At 36.2% G+C, this 20,457-nt stretch overlaps 1 protein-coding gene across 9 annotated transcripts in view; it reads left to right on the top strand.

Moving 5' to 3' along the window:
- The first annotated feature begins 316 nt into the window (after positions 1–316).
- The window catches only part of DTNB (dystrobrevin beta), a 215,193-nt gene continuing 195,052 nt past the window's right edge, over positions 317–20,457 (top strand). For all 9 annotated transcript variants that reach the window (XR_003255841.1, XM_026080215.1, XM_026080220.1 and 6 more), the window contains exons 1-3: positions 317–387; positions 732–810; positions 17,484–17,551. Coding sequence is in view for 8 of the 9 variants with exons in the window: in XM_026080215.1 (XP_025936000.1) it covers positions 755–810; positions 17,484–17,551 (124 nt within the window). In the remaining variant the exon portion in view is untranslated. The remainder of the gene's footprint in view (positions 388–731; positions 811–17,483; positions 17,552–20,457) is intronic.

Raw genomic sequence — 20,457 nt, 5'->3', positions numbered from 1 at the left:
GATTTGATTGAGTCGAGTTACTTTGCTTAAAATTATTCAGAATTGTCTTTGTTAATCTGTATATCGGTTGTCCCTAAGAAACCTAGAAAATGATTGGAAGACTTTATGTATATTTCATTTAAAATAGTAGCAAAGATGATATATTGGATTTGACAATTGGAACCCTTTTAAAGTAAAAAGCTTGAATGTTTATGTTTATATAGAACTTGAATTCTTATCTAAACAGAATAGAAAAGTGTCCTTATTTTTTTCAAAGAACCTTTCCCCCTCTCCCCCTCTTTTTTTTCTTTTTCTTTTTTTTTTTTTTTAGACTGTCTTTAAATGTTCAAAGAGGGAACCAAGCCCAGGAAAGTGAAAGTTGCCTTGAGAGAATTCTCTGTAGTTCAGGTAATGTTGTCTGTGGTGACTATCCTGTTGTATTGAACTTAAAAATTTGTATTACTTAACTGATTTCATTTGCTTGATTGTTTGCACTCATGTAATTTATATTGAAGGTTTTTTTTAATGACAAACTGTAAGTGTGAAGTATTGATTTCTGCATTTTTTCAGGGAGGTATTAACGTGTAGAAAATATTTCTATGTGGGACATAATTCTCTTTTTAAAAAAACCCAAACAATTACAGTATCTGTGCAACAGATTCCTTACCTAGGAAAGGTGAAGCTTGATGAATGTTCTTGTGGAGACCTGGGAAAATCATAATGGTATGCAAAGCACTACTTTCTTCTTTCAGATTGGATTGGTGACCCACCTGGAATGGGTTTGGATTGCACAAGAATACTTTGCAAGTTGTTTCTGCGTTGCTTGAAACAGTATGTCTAATAGAATCTGAGTTGTTAAAGTTAGAATTTGATCAATAGTTAGGCATTACTGCCTTAAAAAAACTGCTATGTACTTTCAGTTTTCCTTTCTCACTCAGCTTCCTAAAACTTGCTGTGTAGTGTGTCAGCTTCCATTGTCTGATGTGTTGTTTTGTCACTTGACAGCTACAGTAGACATTCTGTGTACCTGAACTGTGGCTTCAAAAAGTCCAAATTTCAGGTTCCAGGTTTTGAAAGTAGGGAGATGTTGGACTGAAGAGTTGGGGGGTTTTGTTGTTTTGGTTTGTTTGAAAAGTGTATATGATTCTATACTGCTAGATGGTAGCATGAAGTAGGCATGAAGGAGTGAAGGTAATTCAAAAGCAACGGTTTAAGACTGTTGCTTCATATATTTCCTCTTCTTTGAAGAATAATTTGGATTAGAGGGGAATTTAGATAAAAGAGCTGTCATGTCAGTAGCATGTTAGCCTCTTATTTAGGGAGGCTGGAAAGAGGATAATCAATCAATATGGACGACGTAGGGCAGATCAAGCAGTAACCAGAATGTGTAGGTTTTGAGGAGGCTGTCCATGGCCTATACTGTGGTCTCTTCTGAAGTTCTTTTCCAGACTAGTCATTTCACGTCACACTTCCAGCAACATCATTCCTTTGACCCTGAAAGTGTCGCTATACTTCCAACTGTCCAGGATGCTACTCCAAACATAATTTTCTCAGGCCATTGCCTTGACCATGTTGTCCCAGTTCAGTCCTCCATGGGTTTCTGTTTCTTAGCATTATCAGGATTCTTGTCTTCATTTTGTAGTTCCTTCATGATTTATCCCCAGTTTACCACTGAGGTCTTGCTCAGTAACAGGAAGGGAGCTCCTGTCTCAGGTGTTTGGGATGTCAGATTTTGTTGCCTACTTGTTACATGATCGCATATTTAAGAGTGAGCATCCGGTAGATTTCTGCACAACCACCTTATGATCCCCCTTGTATCATTCCTTAAAGTTCTTTTTTGTTGTGATGAATACAGAAATCATGACAGCATTTATACTGCTGGTATGCTGGTCAGTATTGTTTCTAACTCCTTACTTCTTTGCAGCAGGCTGCTTTCCGTCTTAGGTTGCAAGTTATTTAGGATGGTGACCACATCTATACTTTATCTGTACTGCAGCTAGTACATTCAGGCTCTGCTTTATCATAGAACCTAGAAGTTCTAATCATGATACAAATTTTTAAAAAAAGTTTAGTGATGAATGGTACAGGAAGACTTACGAAGAAGTTATGATGCAAGAACAAGAGCTATTGTTGTGAAAAGGCAAGGTTGATTAAGAAAAAGGTATAATTTTTCAATCAGTTTAATTATATTGTGCATTTAGTGCCACTGGGTGGCATTAGGAATGACAGTTTATCTTTCTTTGTATGTATCATTGTACAATATCTATGGTATGTTTTGCAAGCTGACAGTTTTGGAAGAGAGAGAAAATAAAAGTCTTGAAGTTTAAACTAATGACTTGGCAATCAGTCTGCATCATTAACAAGAGTGTACTGTACATAAAGGTGTACACTCTGTTTATGTACTTCTGGCCATCACTTATGGGGCTGGTGAGTTACAAGTTCTTATGCAACCTCAATAATGTTGTCAAATAAGTCTCTTTGCATATAATTTCATAGAGCTCTTTTTTTAAAAGGAAAGGTAAATAATTCTGTRGTCAGCCTGCCCTCATCACTGTTTGAAATCTTAGCACAGACAAAGTAGTCTCTAGCGCTGACGCTGCCGTTGCAGTTGCAGAATACATCAGCTGATAGCAACAGAAAACAACTTTCCCAGTAGACTCAAAGGGTTGATTTTCAGAGTTCTACTCAGATCATGGCCTGATTCTTTTACTGTTATCATTCATCAAAAGAAGTGTCATCATGCTTTTTTTTTTCTTTTCTTTGTGGTTTCAAGATTATGTTATTTGGTGATAAGGGTTTGAATTTATAATATTTAAGTTAATATTTTATTTTTTTCCTGAGCGCCACGGAAAAGAAATCATGATTGTGTTGTGTATTTTTGGTTTCATGTTTAAATAGGTTTGTACTGATAAACTGTGGCTAAACTTAAATAGTTTTATGGGTCTTTTCCTGTCCTGTGGACTTTCAAGATCTCCTGGAAACAATAAAAGTATTCTAACTTCTCAACTGTACTTAAGTAATACAGATTATGTAAATACTTAGACAAATGAGATTTTTAGGCAACCTAAATCTGGAAGAAATTGTAGCAAACATTATAATGTGGTATCTTTCATGGAATTTTGTTCAAACGATTATAGTTTGAAAATGAATGGAATTATGATGGCAGGTTCCAATTTATATCTAACTTCTAAAAAAGATTAGGTATGTGAAGTGCGTACTGCAGATACAAAACATTTTAAAACTATAACTACACTGTAAGTAGTTACCGATGGTTGTAAGGGTTAGGTATTTTTGAAGGGCCTCAACCTGTCCTGCTTTTTGCAAGTGCAGCTAGTATGTCATTTAAGAGACAGAGGAATGGAGAGGGCGTTGTTGTTGTTTTTGTTTTGTTTTGTTTTTTTGCCACAAAGCAAACAATAGATGAGGGAGCTTAGTCCTTAACTTACATTCTTAAAGCAGCAAAAGCGACAAAGCTTAGGGACAGAAGAGAATGGCAAGAATGGTCAGTTTAAGGTAATTTTTCTACTTGGCGTAGTTTGTTCCTGCTTTTTTCAAGAAAGAAAAAACTATGTCTGAAGTTGGTCAGATATTTGGAATGTTGAACCATAGAGGATTAAAAAGGAAAAAACTGACAGAGTACTTCTGCACTTCTTGTTATAGACAAGTGTGCATGGGAACAAAATAGAAGAGTGTGAAGAACTGAATAGTAAGGACTGAAATTATAAAAGGAAATTTTTGAATATAGTCTACAAAGAGAAGTTAGATGAGAGGCAGGGAAGGGATAAACTTTCCAATTCTACTATAATGTACTCTGTTTTAATGTTTGCAGGCCACTTGTTTATAACAGCTGAAAAGATTGTGACAAGAAAATTCCGGTAACAGTAAATACTAAGAAAACATGGCTGGGTGGTAATACCTGTTAACGTTCCATATGATCATGATCCTGCAGGTTATATGGCAGAGTAGACAGCAAATTATTTGAAAGTAGGTGCACTGTGAAATAGTATATTAAAATGTTTCTTGCCCTCGTTACCTAGTGGATGCAGTCTAAATATATAATTTTTTAATAACTGGCAATATGAGCAGGCCTGCAAGTCTTGAGAGGCTTGACTGGAATTGTGCAGTGCAGCAACCTCGCTGTGTAGGCATAGTAGATTTATACCCAGGAAGACAGGTATTCTGGGGACAGGAAGAATGCCGTCTAAAAAGCATGTTAGTATTCTTTAAGTTTGGTTTTTTTGTTATGCGTTTTATAGTGCTTATAGAAACTTACCTTTAATTATTTTATATTATTCCTTTTTTATAGAATGATCACATCAAAGGGACTATCAAGGGAGTAGGGAGGCACTGGTAGTTTTGGCAACTGGTTTGAGAGCAGTCAAGATTTTTAGTAACAAAGAAGGTATTGTATGTTTCTGGTACCTCAGGCAAAATTAAGGTTGTCTTCTGCCAGGGACTTTCCTATTAACTTTTGGACCATGGCAGATACCCTTTTAAATGTAGATGAGTGTAAATTCCTCATTCTATACTCTGATATTCTTTAAAAAAAATTTGGACAACTCTATAGTTCACAATGTTAGCTTGTGAACTTAATAAGGATGTTTTTACATTTTAAATTAACATGGGGGGTGAAATGATCGTTATGTAAAGAATTGAACCTTGGATAGACTTTTTTGTTTTCCCCTGATTCAGTTGTGATAGTGAAACTAGTTCCTGTTCCCAGGTGTTTGTCCCTAGTCCTTTACAGGAATTTGCCTTCTCTACAGGTGAGACAAAGGAGCAGTTTCTGTAGGCTTTTCCTTATTTGCCAAAACTTTTAATCTAAGTGGATTCTGTCTGAAGTGAGGTAGGAAGATTTTGCATGAATTGCTCTATTGTTTGGTGAAGATGGGGGATAAGGAAGGAGAGGTGATGACAGATACTGAAAATGGTAACATCTTCCACTGATGTGGATGGATGGAGAAGAGAATAGCTGCATGAGGTCCAAACTATTACCAGATAGCTAAAGAACAGGATTAGTTTGCATTCTGTCAGTGTTCTTGCATGTATGCTATCTTCCTGGCAGTGCATTTTTTTATTCGTGCTTGCTYGGTTTGCCTCTACTAGGTTAATCAAGAAATAGGCAAAAATATGACTCTAGACTTTTCCCAATAAGTATTTCATTTTGGTTAAGAGGCAATTTTGAAGTTATTTCCCATGCTGTAGTGAGCAGTTCTGGGAACCTGAAGATAAAAAGGACTAGAAACAGTTTTGTAAGATCACATTGGAAAAACTAGGAAGCACAAACTGCACAGAAATCCCCTCTTGTGTTACAAAGATGAGCCTTACCGTCCTGAGAGGGAGAGATACACTGTTAATTAGAATATTTCTGAGCTTTTATTGCTTTAAAAGCATGGTGTCATACTTCATTCATGTTATCTTAACATTAACACCCCTTTATTTTAAGGAAACAATTTTAAGTGCTATATTTGCTCTTGTTTGCAAGCTCATGGTAAGTATTCTGTATAGATATTATTTTTAACTTTTGCTTCAAAAGGTTGCAAAATCCATTCGTGTTCCTCAGGCTTTTGGAAGATAAAGGAAGATAAGAGTTTGTGATGGCTTCTATCATTAAAGAAAAACATTTTTGTATTCAAGGCACTTAGTGTCCTAACTTCTATCTTCTTTGGTATAGTCAAATCTGTGCTTCAACAAACTAAATGTTTAAGCATGCTTTATAGCTTGCTGGCCTACTCTTCCCCATGCTTAACAATTCCCCATTTACTAAAAATAAATACATATTGATATATACCTAAAAGTATTACCTTGTGGTATTTTCTAAAGCTTTCTTTTGCTGTTACGACTTAAACTCCAAAACTTAGCAACAAGTAGCTACTAATGTACTGTGCCTAATGCCTGTCTCATTGACCAGTCTCTTGCCTTGCACCTGATCTTTAAGCCCTTTAGCATTGGGATTTCTTTCTGTTCTGGGCATTCAGTAATCACACACATGAACTGAAATTTCATTGGGCAGCAAGTGGAACAATAATTCAAATGGCTTGGAACTATACCTGGAGTTGGCTTTTCTCTATTTTAGTCCTGAGTTAATTTGGAGCTTGATTTTCTTTATTTTTTCTTTTTATCTTTCTTTTTTTCCAATGGTGTTAATTTTTGAAGGACATACTATTTTTTTTTGTTTTGKTTTGGTTTTTTGTTCCATCTTTGCTTAGCTTGTATGTAGTAGAATCTCTTTTTATCAGTTGTTTACCAGGTGGGAAGATAAGTTTGCTGGTCTCATATGGGAACTTAGACGCTCATTGTTAATAACAGTAAAATAAAGCAATAAGGACTGGCTGAGAACATGTTGCTGCACGCTATGTGCTGTACAAACAACGTGGATGGCATTTTATGCCTTAAAAAATTCTTGCAGTTGAAATGGAAGTGGCAAGACATGGAATAGGGAAATGTTTTGTTTTTAGTACTATTTTTTTTTTCAAACTACTTGATTGCCCATTAATTTTCAGGAAATTTTACTATATAGTAAGTTCATGTTTTTGCAAAATCTTCTTTAAAAGTAGTTTTGATCCACCGTTTTAGAAGGGGGGAAAAATGATGATGCCATCCACTTGTAGGTTTGTTTGCCATGAAATTAGATGAGATTTATTGTCTTGATCTTAGACTGTTGTGGGTTGGGGTTTTTTGTTTGTTTGTTTTCACTCATGCTGTTCTAGACTGAAGTATATTTTGTCCCAGATAGCTGTGCTACTAGAAGTTGCATATTATTTCCATATATTGTAGTAGTATGCAGAAGTAATGTTTTACAAGTATTGTTTTTAATCTTTTTGTGCACAATTGCTTTTATGTTTCAGTTTGTTCCAAATAGTTATGGCTACAGAGTTTGAAATTTTAGTTAAACTAGAAGAATTTTAAGAAATTTTAGTATACTTAAAGAGATGTTGCCAGTCTAGTTGCATCTTTTATAAGTGAGAAGGCTCCTCCTGTATCATCTTTCTAAGTTTTGTTCCAAATGCGTTAGCTATCCCTGACATAACTTCGAGATCTTTTTTTTTTTCTTTTCCTAGTAAGAGGCATAGGGGAATGAAGGAATGCTTATACTCAATTAGATATATTAATGTTTGCTGAGGAAGGGGATGGGAATTTGAACAAAGTGAAGATGAAGAATGAAGAAATCAGTAAGAACAGAGGACAGCATCAGATAATTGGGGTGACCAAGGAGGGAAGCAAGGGAATAAAATGAATCTTCATTATTTTGTTGAAATTTATAGTAAAGGAAAGGTAAAAAATACTTCAGTATTTCTGTTCACCCTAGACTCACTTCATTAAAAATACAGGGCCCTTTATATCATAAATTACTTAATTTCTATTTTGTCATCAATGTTCTCCCAGTTCTAATGTTTACAAATTATTTAAAATTATTTAAATTGAATAAAAATCCAAGCCATACAAGTTTAGAAGCCCAAAACAAATAACTAAAAGTGCTAAATCAGATGTGATAGCGGTAACCTTTTCTGCAAGTACAGATATGCTCTAAATTTTTATTTAATATCCTCACCTCAGTGGCAGGTTCATTCAAATCTTAAACTGAATGAACTGAAAAGGGGTGAAAGCTTCATTTCTTCAAACARTCTGTGGACTCACGTAACTAGTATATTTAAGATCAACATGTGCCCCAAACTAGTGTTCTAAATTTTCACTGAATTACAAGTTATTCTGAATGGAAATARGTATAAGTAGAATTTTCCTTAACACATCAAGTACAGTCTTCTTAAGTGATGCCAAATCCACTAGTAAAATGCAACATCAAGAATCTGAACAAACTCAAACTTAATTCATAAATAAACATGTATTTCTGTGTTCTCCTGTTCAGCTGATGAGGCTGCATTTCATCACAAGCCAATACATGGAAATGATTATCAAATCATGAAAGTCAGAATTTCCTTAGGAGGAGATCTTAAAGGTGGAAATATAAAAGAAAACAAAATTGATTGTATAAAGAAAAAAAAATCCTTCTAGCTAGTTAATTGATTTAGTGCCTAAATTACAATAATCAAAAGTCAGTGAGCAAACACCTGGAACTGCAGATATGGAACCAGAACGAGAGAATAAAGTTTATAGTTCATAAAGTAGTAGGAAATCAATATGATAGTAGTTAGGGAAGAATAGAAAGTGTGGCTTTTGAGATAGTGCCTATCATTAGTGCAAGAACAAAGGCTGCTCCATTGGCTGACAATAACGATATACTCAGTCTCCCTCTCCTCAATCTGGAGAGGAAAATCTGCTTACTTAGGCCGTTACCTACAGCTGATGAGCTCCAAGAAGAGCGAAACCTTTTAAAATAGGTCCTGTAGTATTGGCCTAACAATCTTCGAAGAGTGACTTGCTCTCTTTCGTTTTTGTGCTTAAGTTATAAGTGTAATCAAGAACCACCGAAATAAGTAGTCCAGAGTCATCAGCAACTGAAGCTGTGAAAGCAAGTAAAGGGGAAGTCCTCAGATTTTATTTTTTATTTAAGTATTGTTTTTTCTGTTCAGCCAGGTGTAAGTACAGGAAACATAATGCATGCATATATTGTGAGCGTGGGAGAGAGTTTCTTTAAAGATAAACAGAAGGGAGAAGTGTAGAACAGAAGAATGGAATATGAACAGGAAAAGAAGAAAGGAGAGCAGTAAAGATGAAACGTTTATGTTTTTGGTGCTATTTAAGGTATTTTAGATAGTGAAAATGACTGTGTACTAGTCTCTACCTTTACTGGTATGGAATTTGTAAATTAACTTTCATATGAATTCTGTCAATATGGATTATTCATGAAGCCATTAAAAAGTAATATTGTAGCCATAGAAAGAGGTAGAAGTTGGATGCGTAGAAAAAGATTGTAAACTTTTCGAAGGTTTGCAGCAAACACATACTCAGCTGTAGTTTTGGAAGGTGCTCTGTCTTACAATTTATTTCTGCTTTAAGGTGAACATTACTTTGCAACTAATACATCCAAATAATTGATAGCATTTAATTATCTCCCTGCCCCTCTTCCCCCCCCAAGGTTATCAAATAAGAATTATGTTGTGTTTGGGTTTTTTGTTTTGTTTTTTTAGTGAATATTTTTACCACAGGGTAGATAATTCTCCTTTAAGTTTCAGCATTATGAATTTAAATAATAGATATCTTGAAATAAAATTTACCATGGGACTTGGGACTACCTTACCTTACTGCATTAAAAAATGTATTTGTGTGTGTACACACACAAATACATATATATTTCTTATTTTTATATAATATTTTATATATTTTTTAATATATATAAACTAAAATTACTGATGTCATGATACAATGTATTGTTAATTTTCAAGAGCCTCGTGGCATCTATCTGGAAACTGAATACTGAGAAAAGTTAGCTGAACACATATGTTACAACAGAACTAATTGAAACTGGAGCAGGTTGTAGCTTACTTTCGATATCACTGAAGATAAATCAGCAAATGCAGTCATAGTACATCCGCTCAATTTTAGGTGCTGGCTTCATCAGTGACTTCAACTCTGATGCTTTTGCTTCTGATTTGAACTTGAACATACTTCACTGTGAAGCCTTCTAGACCACAGGTAGAATCAGTAACTGTACTGACCTCTCTCACAGGTAAAATAAGCTCTGCCAATAATGGATTCATCTAACTGATTTCAGATTTGCTTCTTTTGCCTTTAACAAAATTACTGCCTCTTGACATAAAGCAGAACTATATTTTATGGCTCCAGCATGGTTCTTGCTGTTAATTCAAGAACTGCTCTATCACTGCAGGGAGAAGTTTTCTGTGTTTCATTGAGTCAGACTTGGGCAGAGCATCTGTGCACTTTCTTATGAGTTTTCTGTGCTTCCAGCTTAGGTGGTAAATATAAACTGAGCCCATGCTATCAGAGCAAGAGCTGATATGAAGACCAAAACCTGTGGAATATACTTCTGCTTCCAGATCTCCATGCTTACCAGAATCCTTGAAACTTTGGGAGACATCTAGCTAGAAGAATTTTGCTCAGGCACAAAAACTCAACTGCGGTGGTTTTAACAGCCTTTAAGGAAAAAATTGCATTAGGTTGAACCTACTCTTGGTCCTCATCCTTAAGTGAAGCAAGAGCTTTCATAATGTAAATGAGCTCTCCAGATTATTAAATATTACAAAAGGCTTTTTGAGGAAGAAATACTTGTGGAAATCATCCAGAACAGACCATATAAGCTCACTGTCTCATCACCATGAATAGAAGCAGAGTGAGGTATTTGGTGGTACTGCTTTTCTATTTAAAGTACAAATAAAACATTTTGCTAGAAAAAGAAAAATGGATGTTCATGGTGAAACACCTCTGTGTGTGTGAAATTTGCATCTTTATGAGATTTCAGGTTTTCTTCTTCCTTGAAAAGCTTAGTGGCAGGCAGTCTTGATGTTTTGTGTCCAGACATGTTTCTGTAAGCACTTGAGATTTTAGCCTTGGGTTGAATTGAGTGGTATTAAAGCTAAAGAAATTTAATTCCAGTGTTATCATTTAATTATTTATATTTGCACCAATTCTACACGTTTAGAAAAACTTGCTACTCTCACTTGAAGTACTCTGTGGATCTCTGAATTTGTTTAGATTCAGTTCTGAGTATAGTGTTTACTTTGAGCATGACTTTTGTGTTGTCTTAGCAGGTTTATCTCACAGAGTACAGATTTTTGTTTCAGAAAACTGGCAGGAGAAGGGAACTGCTAAAATTGCCTCAGTAGAGTAGAAGTAAGAAAAACATTAAGAGCAAGATAACGTTCTTTTKCAGAAGAGAACTTTAATGAGTCAGAGATCAATTCCTTCTAGTCTCAGCCTTCCTAGGTTAACTTCATTCCATCACTGTACTAAACAGCAGTATATTCATAAATGATAAATGAACAGAGGGTGAATAATGAGACATCTGCTGGAAGAAATCATCATTAAAAATGCAAGCCAACTGTTAAGAATTTTAGAAGGTCTCAATTAGTAATTGAATTTCATCTGCTACTTTATTGCCAGTGTAGATGCATGCAAAGCTATGTAAATGGGGGTAGGGAGGGGAGAGGAGAAACAGGCAATCCTAACTTCACATATCTGCTGTTCTCTGAACTATCTATTCCCCTCAGGAATACTATCCTGATGCTTTGGTACAGTTCTGTGAAAACATCTGGCAAGTGCTCTGTTGTAGTCAAAAAGGTAATAGAATATTAAGAATTATTAATAATAAAAAGAATAAAACCAGGAATATTATTGCTGCTGTATAAAGCAGTGGTGTGCCTGTATGTCAAATATAGTGCACAGTTCTGTTCTCCTTCATCTCTGAAAGCAGACAACAGAACAAGAAAAGATATAGAGGAAGGTGATAAGGATAATCAAAAGCAGGAGCAGGTTTTGTGCAGTAACTATATAGTGTCCAGATTCTTCAGCCTGGAAAAGAGATGACTGTCTGAGGATTGTTCATGTCTCTTCCGGTGCAGAAATGGGTGGAGGCAGGAGCCAGCCTGAAATGAAACTAGACGCTAATGAGTCCAAAATAATTGGAAGGATATGGTGAGGAACCATACCTCTGGTACAGTCTACTATGGTCTTTCTTATGTTCCTATTAAAAAAAAATCTGTAAGTCTCCAGGAGTGCAGAATGGAATTTTACAGGTTTCCAAACCATGCAGAAGAACCATGTAGAAAACAGGACTGAGTACTGCATTTTTTACTGTTACTTTTAAAGCGATTTTTTTCAGACTAGTTAAAGCATAACATCTCTAAACCTAATTAGAATTATTTTTAAAATTTACTATGTAAAATTCAGYGGGTGGCTTCTGTTTGACTTCATACAAATATCAAGAAGTATTGCCTGTATTTCAAAGTGATTGGCTTTCGAGAAGTTGAGGTGTCTTCCATCTCTGCTTGCTATTGAGGCTTCTTTTTGATGTATGGGCCTTTCTGTGAACCTGCCTTTTCTGTGTAGTTATTCTAGAATACAGTATTGATTTAGTATTGGAGAAGAAAGGAAGCAGATTCTTTGATTAAACAATATTAATCCAAAATGTTAATATCTTAATGTATAGACTCTTCTTGATGAACTTTACGTAAACTTTGAAGCACTTGAAGGGGAGAAGGCAGGAAACATAAGGGAAGAAGTAAGAAATTGTCAGGTCTACCTTAATTAGTTCTACAGAAATTAGTCGTGTGTCTAGGTTTGTCAAGGCTCAGGAATGGATGAAAATCGGGCAGTTTTCTGAGGTTTTGACCAGAGTATTTATTTTATTTATATATATATATATATATATATATATATTTTAACTGTGGCATGTTTGGGTTTTGTGTATGCAATTTAAGGCTATGTTTAAAGGCATATTAAGGTTACAATGTCAAACACCTTAGAGTTTTAATGTGCCCCTTTCAGTCCTGATCATTTCCCTTTACTCACATGCACTAAGATGCAGTGTTTAAGCATTGTTTTTATAAAAATCTGGGCTAATACTTAAGGTAGTTGTCATGTTAAAACTCTTTCCTAATTTCACCTTCTGAATCCATATTGATTTATGCATGGGTCATCATCTGTAAAGTTCTAATGTTTATATCCATTTGCACCTCCATGTTGCACTGGAGCTAATGGAGTGACTGCTGTCATTTCTCTGGATCAACAGCTTAAGGAAAATGAAATACATTTTATTTTTATATTTCAATGATATAGGAAAAGTTAAATTCTGAATTTTTGTATTTTGGAAAAGCTGTATTTTCTGCTGTTTGTAGAACCTTTAATCTTTACTTGTCATCTTTCAACTTGTCCAAGTCAAATACTATTCCATGTGTTCTGCCTTGCTACTCATTGCCATTCCAGTCATTTCTGTGCAAAGCTGTAATCCAGTATTAATCTTCACTTCTGTCTCACCTCCTTGTTCYGTCTGTTGTGTTTTTCTGTCCTCGACTCTTCCTAGTTATATGCGCCAGAATTGCTTTAGTCATCTCTTGGTGTGTCCTTTCCTTGGCCTAGCCCTTACCTCTTCAGCTTTCCTGACGCGCATGTTTTAGTTTGAACTCACAGGAGTGTAAAGTGCTCTCAGTAGAAGGAATGACAAAATAAGCTGGGATCTCTCAGCATGGAAGAGAAGAGAGCTGGGGAGAAGATATGTTGGAGATCTGTAAAATCATGCGTGTCATGGAGAGGGTGGTTCCCCCTTCTCCCCCCATCCCCCCTACTATCCATCCCAGTAGAAGAACTACGAGACTTCAAAATCTGATAGGAGGAGGCAGGTTCAAAAGAATGCAAGAAGGTGACTTGGTGAACTGTGGATTTTATCCCTTGGAATTTCTTGTTGCTAAGTGTTGTGGACATTAAAAGTTTATAAGTGGTGAAGGACAGGCAGACTGGTTCGTGGAAGAGAAAGCCGTAGATGGTTACTAACTCCAGAGAATCAATTTGTCTCTGGAAGTCTTGGCATTGCAAACTTTTGGAGCTTGAAAATGTATTCCCAGGAAATTTTACTGTGTGCTTGTCCCTTTCTTCCATTCTTCCCTAGATATCTACTTTGGGCTGCTTTTGGAGACATGATACTGCTTTGGCAAGATGGATGTGGCCCAGTGTTATTTTCTTATTAGAACTTTGCAACAAAATGATTAAGGTTTTAGAGCAAGATTAAGCATATCTCTTTTTCTAAGCCACTTAATCATTTTATCTCCGTTCTTTTTTATGACTGAAGTCCAACAAGCTTCATCTGGCTCACCATTATGGAAACCCTCAGGTCAAAAGCTGAAGTTTTGTGAATATATAAGATCTTTTTCTTCTGTTGACAGTGTAAATGATAGACAGTTTTAGATAAGTGTTCCCACTGCCCTTTTTATATCAATAAAAACCATAGGGCATGGACTTGGGACTTCTTTTGCATAGGGTGGTGATATAGCGTATGCCGTATAGTTAGCATACGGTAGCATATGCTAAAGAGTACGAAAATGCAGTACAGTTCTGTAAAATTCGCGTTGGTCTATGTGTATCGCTAATACTAAGCACTGCCGATCTATTGATGTAGATATCAAGTGTGTAGAAGCAACTAGTCACAAATGTGAAGGATAAAATTGGGTAGAAAAAACTTGCAAGTACCTGCTTAAACATATAGTGTGTTATTGGAGAATCCCCATTTAATTTGCATTGTTGCCTAATGGTACATAAACCAAATATTTGAGTGTTTTTTCTCTCCATATGTCCATTATAAGGTGAGCATATGTCCATCTGGAGAATTTTTGTCTGCCATATCATTTTGATCTATGCATGTTTCTTAGCACTTTTCTTAAGCACTGTACCACAAATGTTAAAAAACAGTGCAGAACAAACTACAGTCCACCTCTCTGGCTTTCTGATGTTGTGTACTCTAGTTTGCATATTAGCATAATTGTAGTTGTTCTGGTTTTAGTTCACTTCTATTTTGAACTTAAGATGGGTTTAAAGTGCTAAGAGTGAATACAAACTCTTTCTGTCTTCCTCCCAATTCCATCAGTAAGAAATATTACTGATTGTTCAGGCTTTAAAATTTGTGATTGTCAGCTATTCTAATAAATCTCATACGCCTAGTGTCACTTCCACAATTTTTCCAATATCTGTCAGTTTGTCTCCTAAACTTCTCAGTCCAGTCAGATTGCTTGGCTTGGAATGGATAACTCTGGCCCAGAAAGATCATTTCTCTAGATGTTCAGTCCCTCACAGATAGCAGAAGAAAGAATCTGTAAGAAAAGTTTGTGTATCTAAATAGTACCGTTTGTTTTCTCAGCAAGCAGGTATTATTAACCTATTGAAAATTTCAGACCTTTTGTTTCCTTCAAGAAAGGTAAGAGACTTGGAAGTGGTCCTGAGAAAACATTCCTCCGGACATGATTTTTCTGAGACCGTAAAAAAAATCTGTACAAGATAGTTCCTGAATTACGGGTTAACCATGCTACCTTAATGTCTCTCTGTAGCACATTCCAATCATGGAGAGACCCGATTACTTACAAAGATCTCATTTCAAGGGTATTGTTGAACAGATAAGCTACTCATTTGCTTTGCAGGGTGTATGAATGGTAGCGCTAGCTCCTTTAAAATTTTGAAAGCGTGCATCTTGGTAAATCTATTTAGCTGTAAATTTTGTATAGTAGTGTTATATAACCATGGTCTGTGCAGCTTGAATGACGTCTTTAAAAAACAAAATCCTGACACTCACAAAGCAGTAAAGTGTTAGTGGGAAGAGAGACTGATGTCATGGTAGTGTCACACCTTTAAATGTATGTGTTACCAAACAGCACCAGAATTAAGTACTCACATTACTCACATACCCTGCTTTATCTCTGCTGTAGTCCTTCCCTCAGAAGCAGGTCTGTACTACTTGCACAGTCTCTTGAGCAGTGGTGAACGGGTACCTTTTTTCCTGCTGGTTGGTAGCACTTCTGTGTCTTCTGTGAAGATCCTGAAGCAAGTTCATCTCATGGATTTAGCTGGCATCCATGGGCTCTTGAAGACAATTATTACAGACCTCCTATCCCACATTTAATGGAAACAACAGTCACAGTATCTCTAGCATCACTTACTTGCAGCTTTGATGTGAGACAAGTCCCATTCCAGGCTTGTCTAAAACTGAGATTGGCTTGGAAGCATGAGGTTAGGAGGGTGAGGAGAGAGACCTGCACTCAAAGCCTAAGGACCAGGAGATTTAATATTATCCTGATTTTTTTTTTTTTATTTCCCCTTGGTGTTGCAGAAGACTAGAATAGTATTATCCTTTATGTCTAGATGAAATAGTCTCTACTAAAAACATTTTGAAAGACAAGGCAATTAATCTACCCTTTGCAGGCCATCTGCTGTGGAATTTAGAGAGGGGCTAGCACTTGAAGTAAAGCTACTTACTGATACAGTAACTGGCATTCTTCAAGATGACATGCATATTTTGTGCAATGAGGAAATTAAGGGAATAGTAGTAGTTCCAAAACAAAAAGCCTCTTAAACTGAGGACAGCGTATGAGGGTAGCTGGAGCGTGTGTATGGACAAAATGAATGCCACAGGTAAAGTTTCCCTGTGTATGGCTCTTGGAGCACATGCTACAATCTACAGTGAAGTACACGTAGAGATAATTTATTTTGAAGAACTCTGAGAAGATAAGGCACTTCCTTTGCAACACTTCCTTTGCATATATTCATTTGACTTAACAAAATCAATTTATTTTAGGAAGCTGAAAAGAAGGAACTTTGACATGTCTGCAAAAATGCCTTTGAGACTTTCTAAAAAAAAAAAAAAAAGTAATACAGAAGCACATTGTTTCTGAGTCTAAGATTTTCTTATGCAGCAATAAAAATAAGGACATAAAATATATATACAGATTACATTATACCACCATCYGGCTATATTCATTTTATGAAATGGTAAGAAAAAGGTTTTGGTAGCTTTCAAGGTGAATATATGATGCAAGATCTTTACCAGAAAATAATTAACAGACAGTGGAAGACTGCTGAGCGAAGCTGTTAAGTCTGTCAGTGAGTATATATTTAGTGCCAAGACACAACTTTCCTTTCCTTGGTTGACATTTAAGCCTAATGAAATCTGTCCTGCCATGTTGCATGAGGATGAGCTGACTAATTCACTTTAGAGTTGGATTCCGGTATAATTGTAAAATAATTTTGTTTGGTATTTTCCCCTCTTCTTAAATGTATTAAAAATATATATGCTTATTACCTGGTGAACCTGGTAGCAAAAGAATAATTTAATATATTGATTTCAAGTGAAATTTTGCACTAATACTGAATTTAGTCCCTTGTTTTTCATTGAAGTTAATTAAAATATAGTATCTGTCTTTTAGGACTACATAATGAAGTAAGACATAAGAGATGCTGAATTATACTTCCTCACCTTGGGGTATAAGTTCCCCTTGCTGTCACTTTGAGACCCATGTCTTTAAGACCTTTACTTCTGTGTCAAATGTGACTTGAACTTGGGCAGCAGTTTTCAAACTTAAATAAGTTCTTACAACCAAAATCAAAACACATAAGTAGGGAAGAGAAATGTTATTAATCTGTCAGCCAGGAAAAGGAATATAAGCTCTCACCTTTGAACACCAAAGGGTCTAACAGATGCAAATCTGTAGGGTTCTAGGCTTCACTGGCTCAGCTGCTCAGAGGGAGGTCTTTCTCGCTTTGTATTTTGGAAACAAAATCTTTTTGAAAAGAGAGGATTTCTTTAAATAATATTTTTGCTTATATGTATGCAACTCTTGTGTTTTTGCAAACTTTAGATTAATTCTGCCATATTGTTTTCTCATCTTTACTGCAGAACACCCAGCTTTGAAAGGTATTAAAAAGCCTAAAATAGGTCACTATGCTATGGAATACTATAGTTATGGAGAGATATCCATTTCTTTCTACTGGTCCTCTCATTTACCAAATATAACCAAAATATTTGAATGATGAATAAAATATTTTTGTTCACAGTAAGTTGCTTTTGTGGCAGAAATTCTAGCACAAACAGTGTTTGCAATTTTTGTCTCCAGAATGATTGAGGAGAGTGGGAAGAGGAGGAGGACAATGGCAGAGAAGAGACAGCTGTTCATGGAAATGAGTAAGTAAGAATTCGAAGACAAAGTCATCTACTGTTTACTGTGAGCTTCATTTTGACTATTTTAGCAGATCATTTACATCTTGTTTTCACAAGACCGTTGCCTCATCTAGTGAAAAGCATCCTGGCTGCTTGCTGAAGGATAGAGCTTTATTTATGGTCAGGAGGAGAATACAAATGGGTTATGACTGCCTACAAAGTCATGTGTTTCCAGGTTTTGTAAAGCTCTTTTTTAAGGAACAGAAAATCACCGTAAATGAGAAATGTGAATGAAGTTTGAAAAATTACTAAAGAAAAAAAAAAAAAAAACGCAGGCCACTTAAATTTGCGCCACGATGCTGGTGTGACTGGGAAGAGAACTCTCTGAGTTTGTGGTGGTGGTGGTGGTTTATTGTATAGGACCGTTCTCTGTAAGTGACGCTGTAATTGTTACTACAATACAAATAACTATCTAGAGATAGTATAACTTAAAGGAATGAGACTTACCTTTAAAAAGATGTGAGTAGTTATCAGTTAAAGATTGTATGCTTGCACATCATCGTGTTACTTAACTTCCATACTGGAACACAGGACTAAATGAAACTTCCTAGGTTAGGCAAGCATGTCCTATAATCCCATTTATAGGCTGATGAATGTCTACCTTTAAATAATATTTTCATGCTACTATTTTGTTGGAAGACTTCTGAATCATCTTTCTTATAAGTATCTTAAAATTTCAAGAACATTTATATTCCTGGCTAATTTATACCTGCTTCTTCTCATGTGAAACCAATTAGATAGTATTCCTCCCCAGCTTGATCCATTTCTGTGAATTTATAGTCATATCCCCTTGCACCACATGTTAGACAAGCCAAAAGCTAACTCCCGTAGCCTTCCTGACATGCACCTCATCTCTTATTCTCCTTCTCTGCCTTGGTTTTGTTTTGCTTGAGTAAAGTTGACTGGACTTATTCATGATGTTCCAGATGAAATCTCATTAGGACCTTGTAAAAGGGCAATATTGCTTCCTACCAAAAAAGCTCTGGCAGATAGATCTGAGTATTAGGATTGTCTTTTTCTAGGTGTGTCACGTTAGTCTTGTAGTGATCTTGTGGTCATTTAGGACGGCTAGGTGTGTAGTCCTCCTTAACTGTTTCTTACAGATAATGATTTCTGCTAGAAGCTGGGATCTCATCAGTACTGAAGTAAGACAACATAGTTTTATTTCTCTCCAGTACTCTCTTCAAAGACCTTCAAAACCTTATTTGAGTCTCTGACCCAAAGAAGAGAGAACAGAAAGTGACTTGCTATTTTTTAGCTTTGGCTAAGTGGTTAAAAATCTTCAGAACTCCTCCGATTATCTTGATTACTTTATTTAAGGTGTTCTTTGTTTGTCTTTTTGTTTTGTTTTTTTTTAAGCTGTGTTCTCACTGTTTGTCAGTAAAACTGCTGCTGTATAGACATTTGAAACAGCCTTTCTCTATATGCTTCTTTACCATGTCAGATGAGAAAKCTAAGGTCTTCAAGCCTTGTCTATCCTGTGGTGGAGTATTTCCTTATAAAGGTGAATGCATAAGTGTTTTCCTGTGTGTTCATATTGCAATGTGTAAAATTGATGTTTTCAGTGACCTTTTGATGTTGGTCAATATGCAAATTCACTTAAGTGATATTTAGATTATTGCTTAACTGAGACAAGAGTAGATTTTTATGGCATTATCCCAAATTGGACGTGATACCTTTTGAACTTGATGGCCTTGCAGGCATGGGTTGACCCAAGGACATTTTTGTTGCTTTTGTAGTATTTGTGGAGTTGTCTAACAGGCAAGAATTCTGTGCAAGCTAGTCTGATTTCTCTGAACTGCAGAATGCGTATGGAGTTACAGATTGTCTTGAACGCATCCCTCTTATCTTCAGATGGTTTAGAAGAATGACCCCCTTGAAGCTTTTGTGGCAGATGATGCAGGGAGACAGGAAGAGAAAACAGATTTTTCCATATTACACGTAGCTGTTAAATGGCCTTTTTATAACTTGAGACAGGGTGGTGGAGCCTTCCATTCAGGTGCTGTCTACGTGCTCCGGTCGCAGCTGCAATCAAAGCTGTAAGAGCTGGGAGTGGATCAAGCAGTACTGCATGTGTTCCTGTGACATGAGATGTATGGTTAGGCAGGGACTGGACACCAGAAARGTTTCTGCTAAACTGAGCATTTCGTGAAGACTCTGATCTGTGGGAAAATCTACATGCTTCCTGAAAAGGAGTGTGCCCCTATGCACCCTAATTGAGAGTTTCAAAAGAATATTGCATAGGAAATACAAAACAAGTTATTTTATTCTGGCCCTGGATCCTGATACTCCTTATGCTACCTAGCCAGAAACAATGATGAGGACAAGCACTTTCCTGAAGTGTATCAGAGATTGGTTTGCTAAAGATGACAGGGTGAAATAATCTAGTACGCTACACCATACTATCAAGCAGTATGCTCATCGGATGTTGCCCAGTCTAGTGCCGATCTTATGTAAGCTGTCATGGAGGGTCCCGAATGGGAAGTTGGTCAGCATTCTCCCTGATTCTGGTGGAGAGTCTTTACACCTAGTGTTCTGCATCAGTGATGAAGAGAGAGAATTCTTCTGGTACAGCACTTTCAAGACAGTGCACAAGTCTGTATGAGAACTAGCAGAAGCTTTGGCACTTATACAGATGCTTTGGCRTTGTCTTTGTTAATCTGTAGTAAACTATCTAAAAGACAAGATTTTCCTTCTTTCAAATTTGCATCTGTGAGTCAGTGGGTGCAAACAGAAAGGTAATTCAAATGAGGAATTTGCAAGCGGTTGGTTTCTGAGTTCAGAATGCTGTAGCAGGGAGTAATTTACTGACCTTTGAGCATGACCTTGATGTGGCAGTCAGAGGCGTTCTTCAGGAGAATAGTTTATTT

The sequence above is a fragment of the Apteryx rowi genome, unplaced genomic scaffold (genome assembly GCF_003343035.1).
Source record: "Apteryx rowi isolate R43461 unplaced genomic scaffold, aptRow1 scaffold_511, whole genome shotgun sequence".
Lineage (NCBI taxonomy): Eukaryota > Metazoa > Chordata > Aves > Apterygiformes > Apterygidae > Apteryx > Apteryx rowi.
This window is presented reverse-complemented; position numbering and strand designations above follow the sequence as displayed.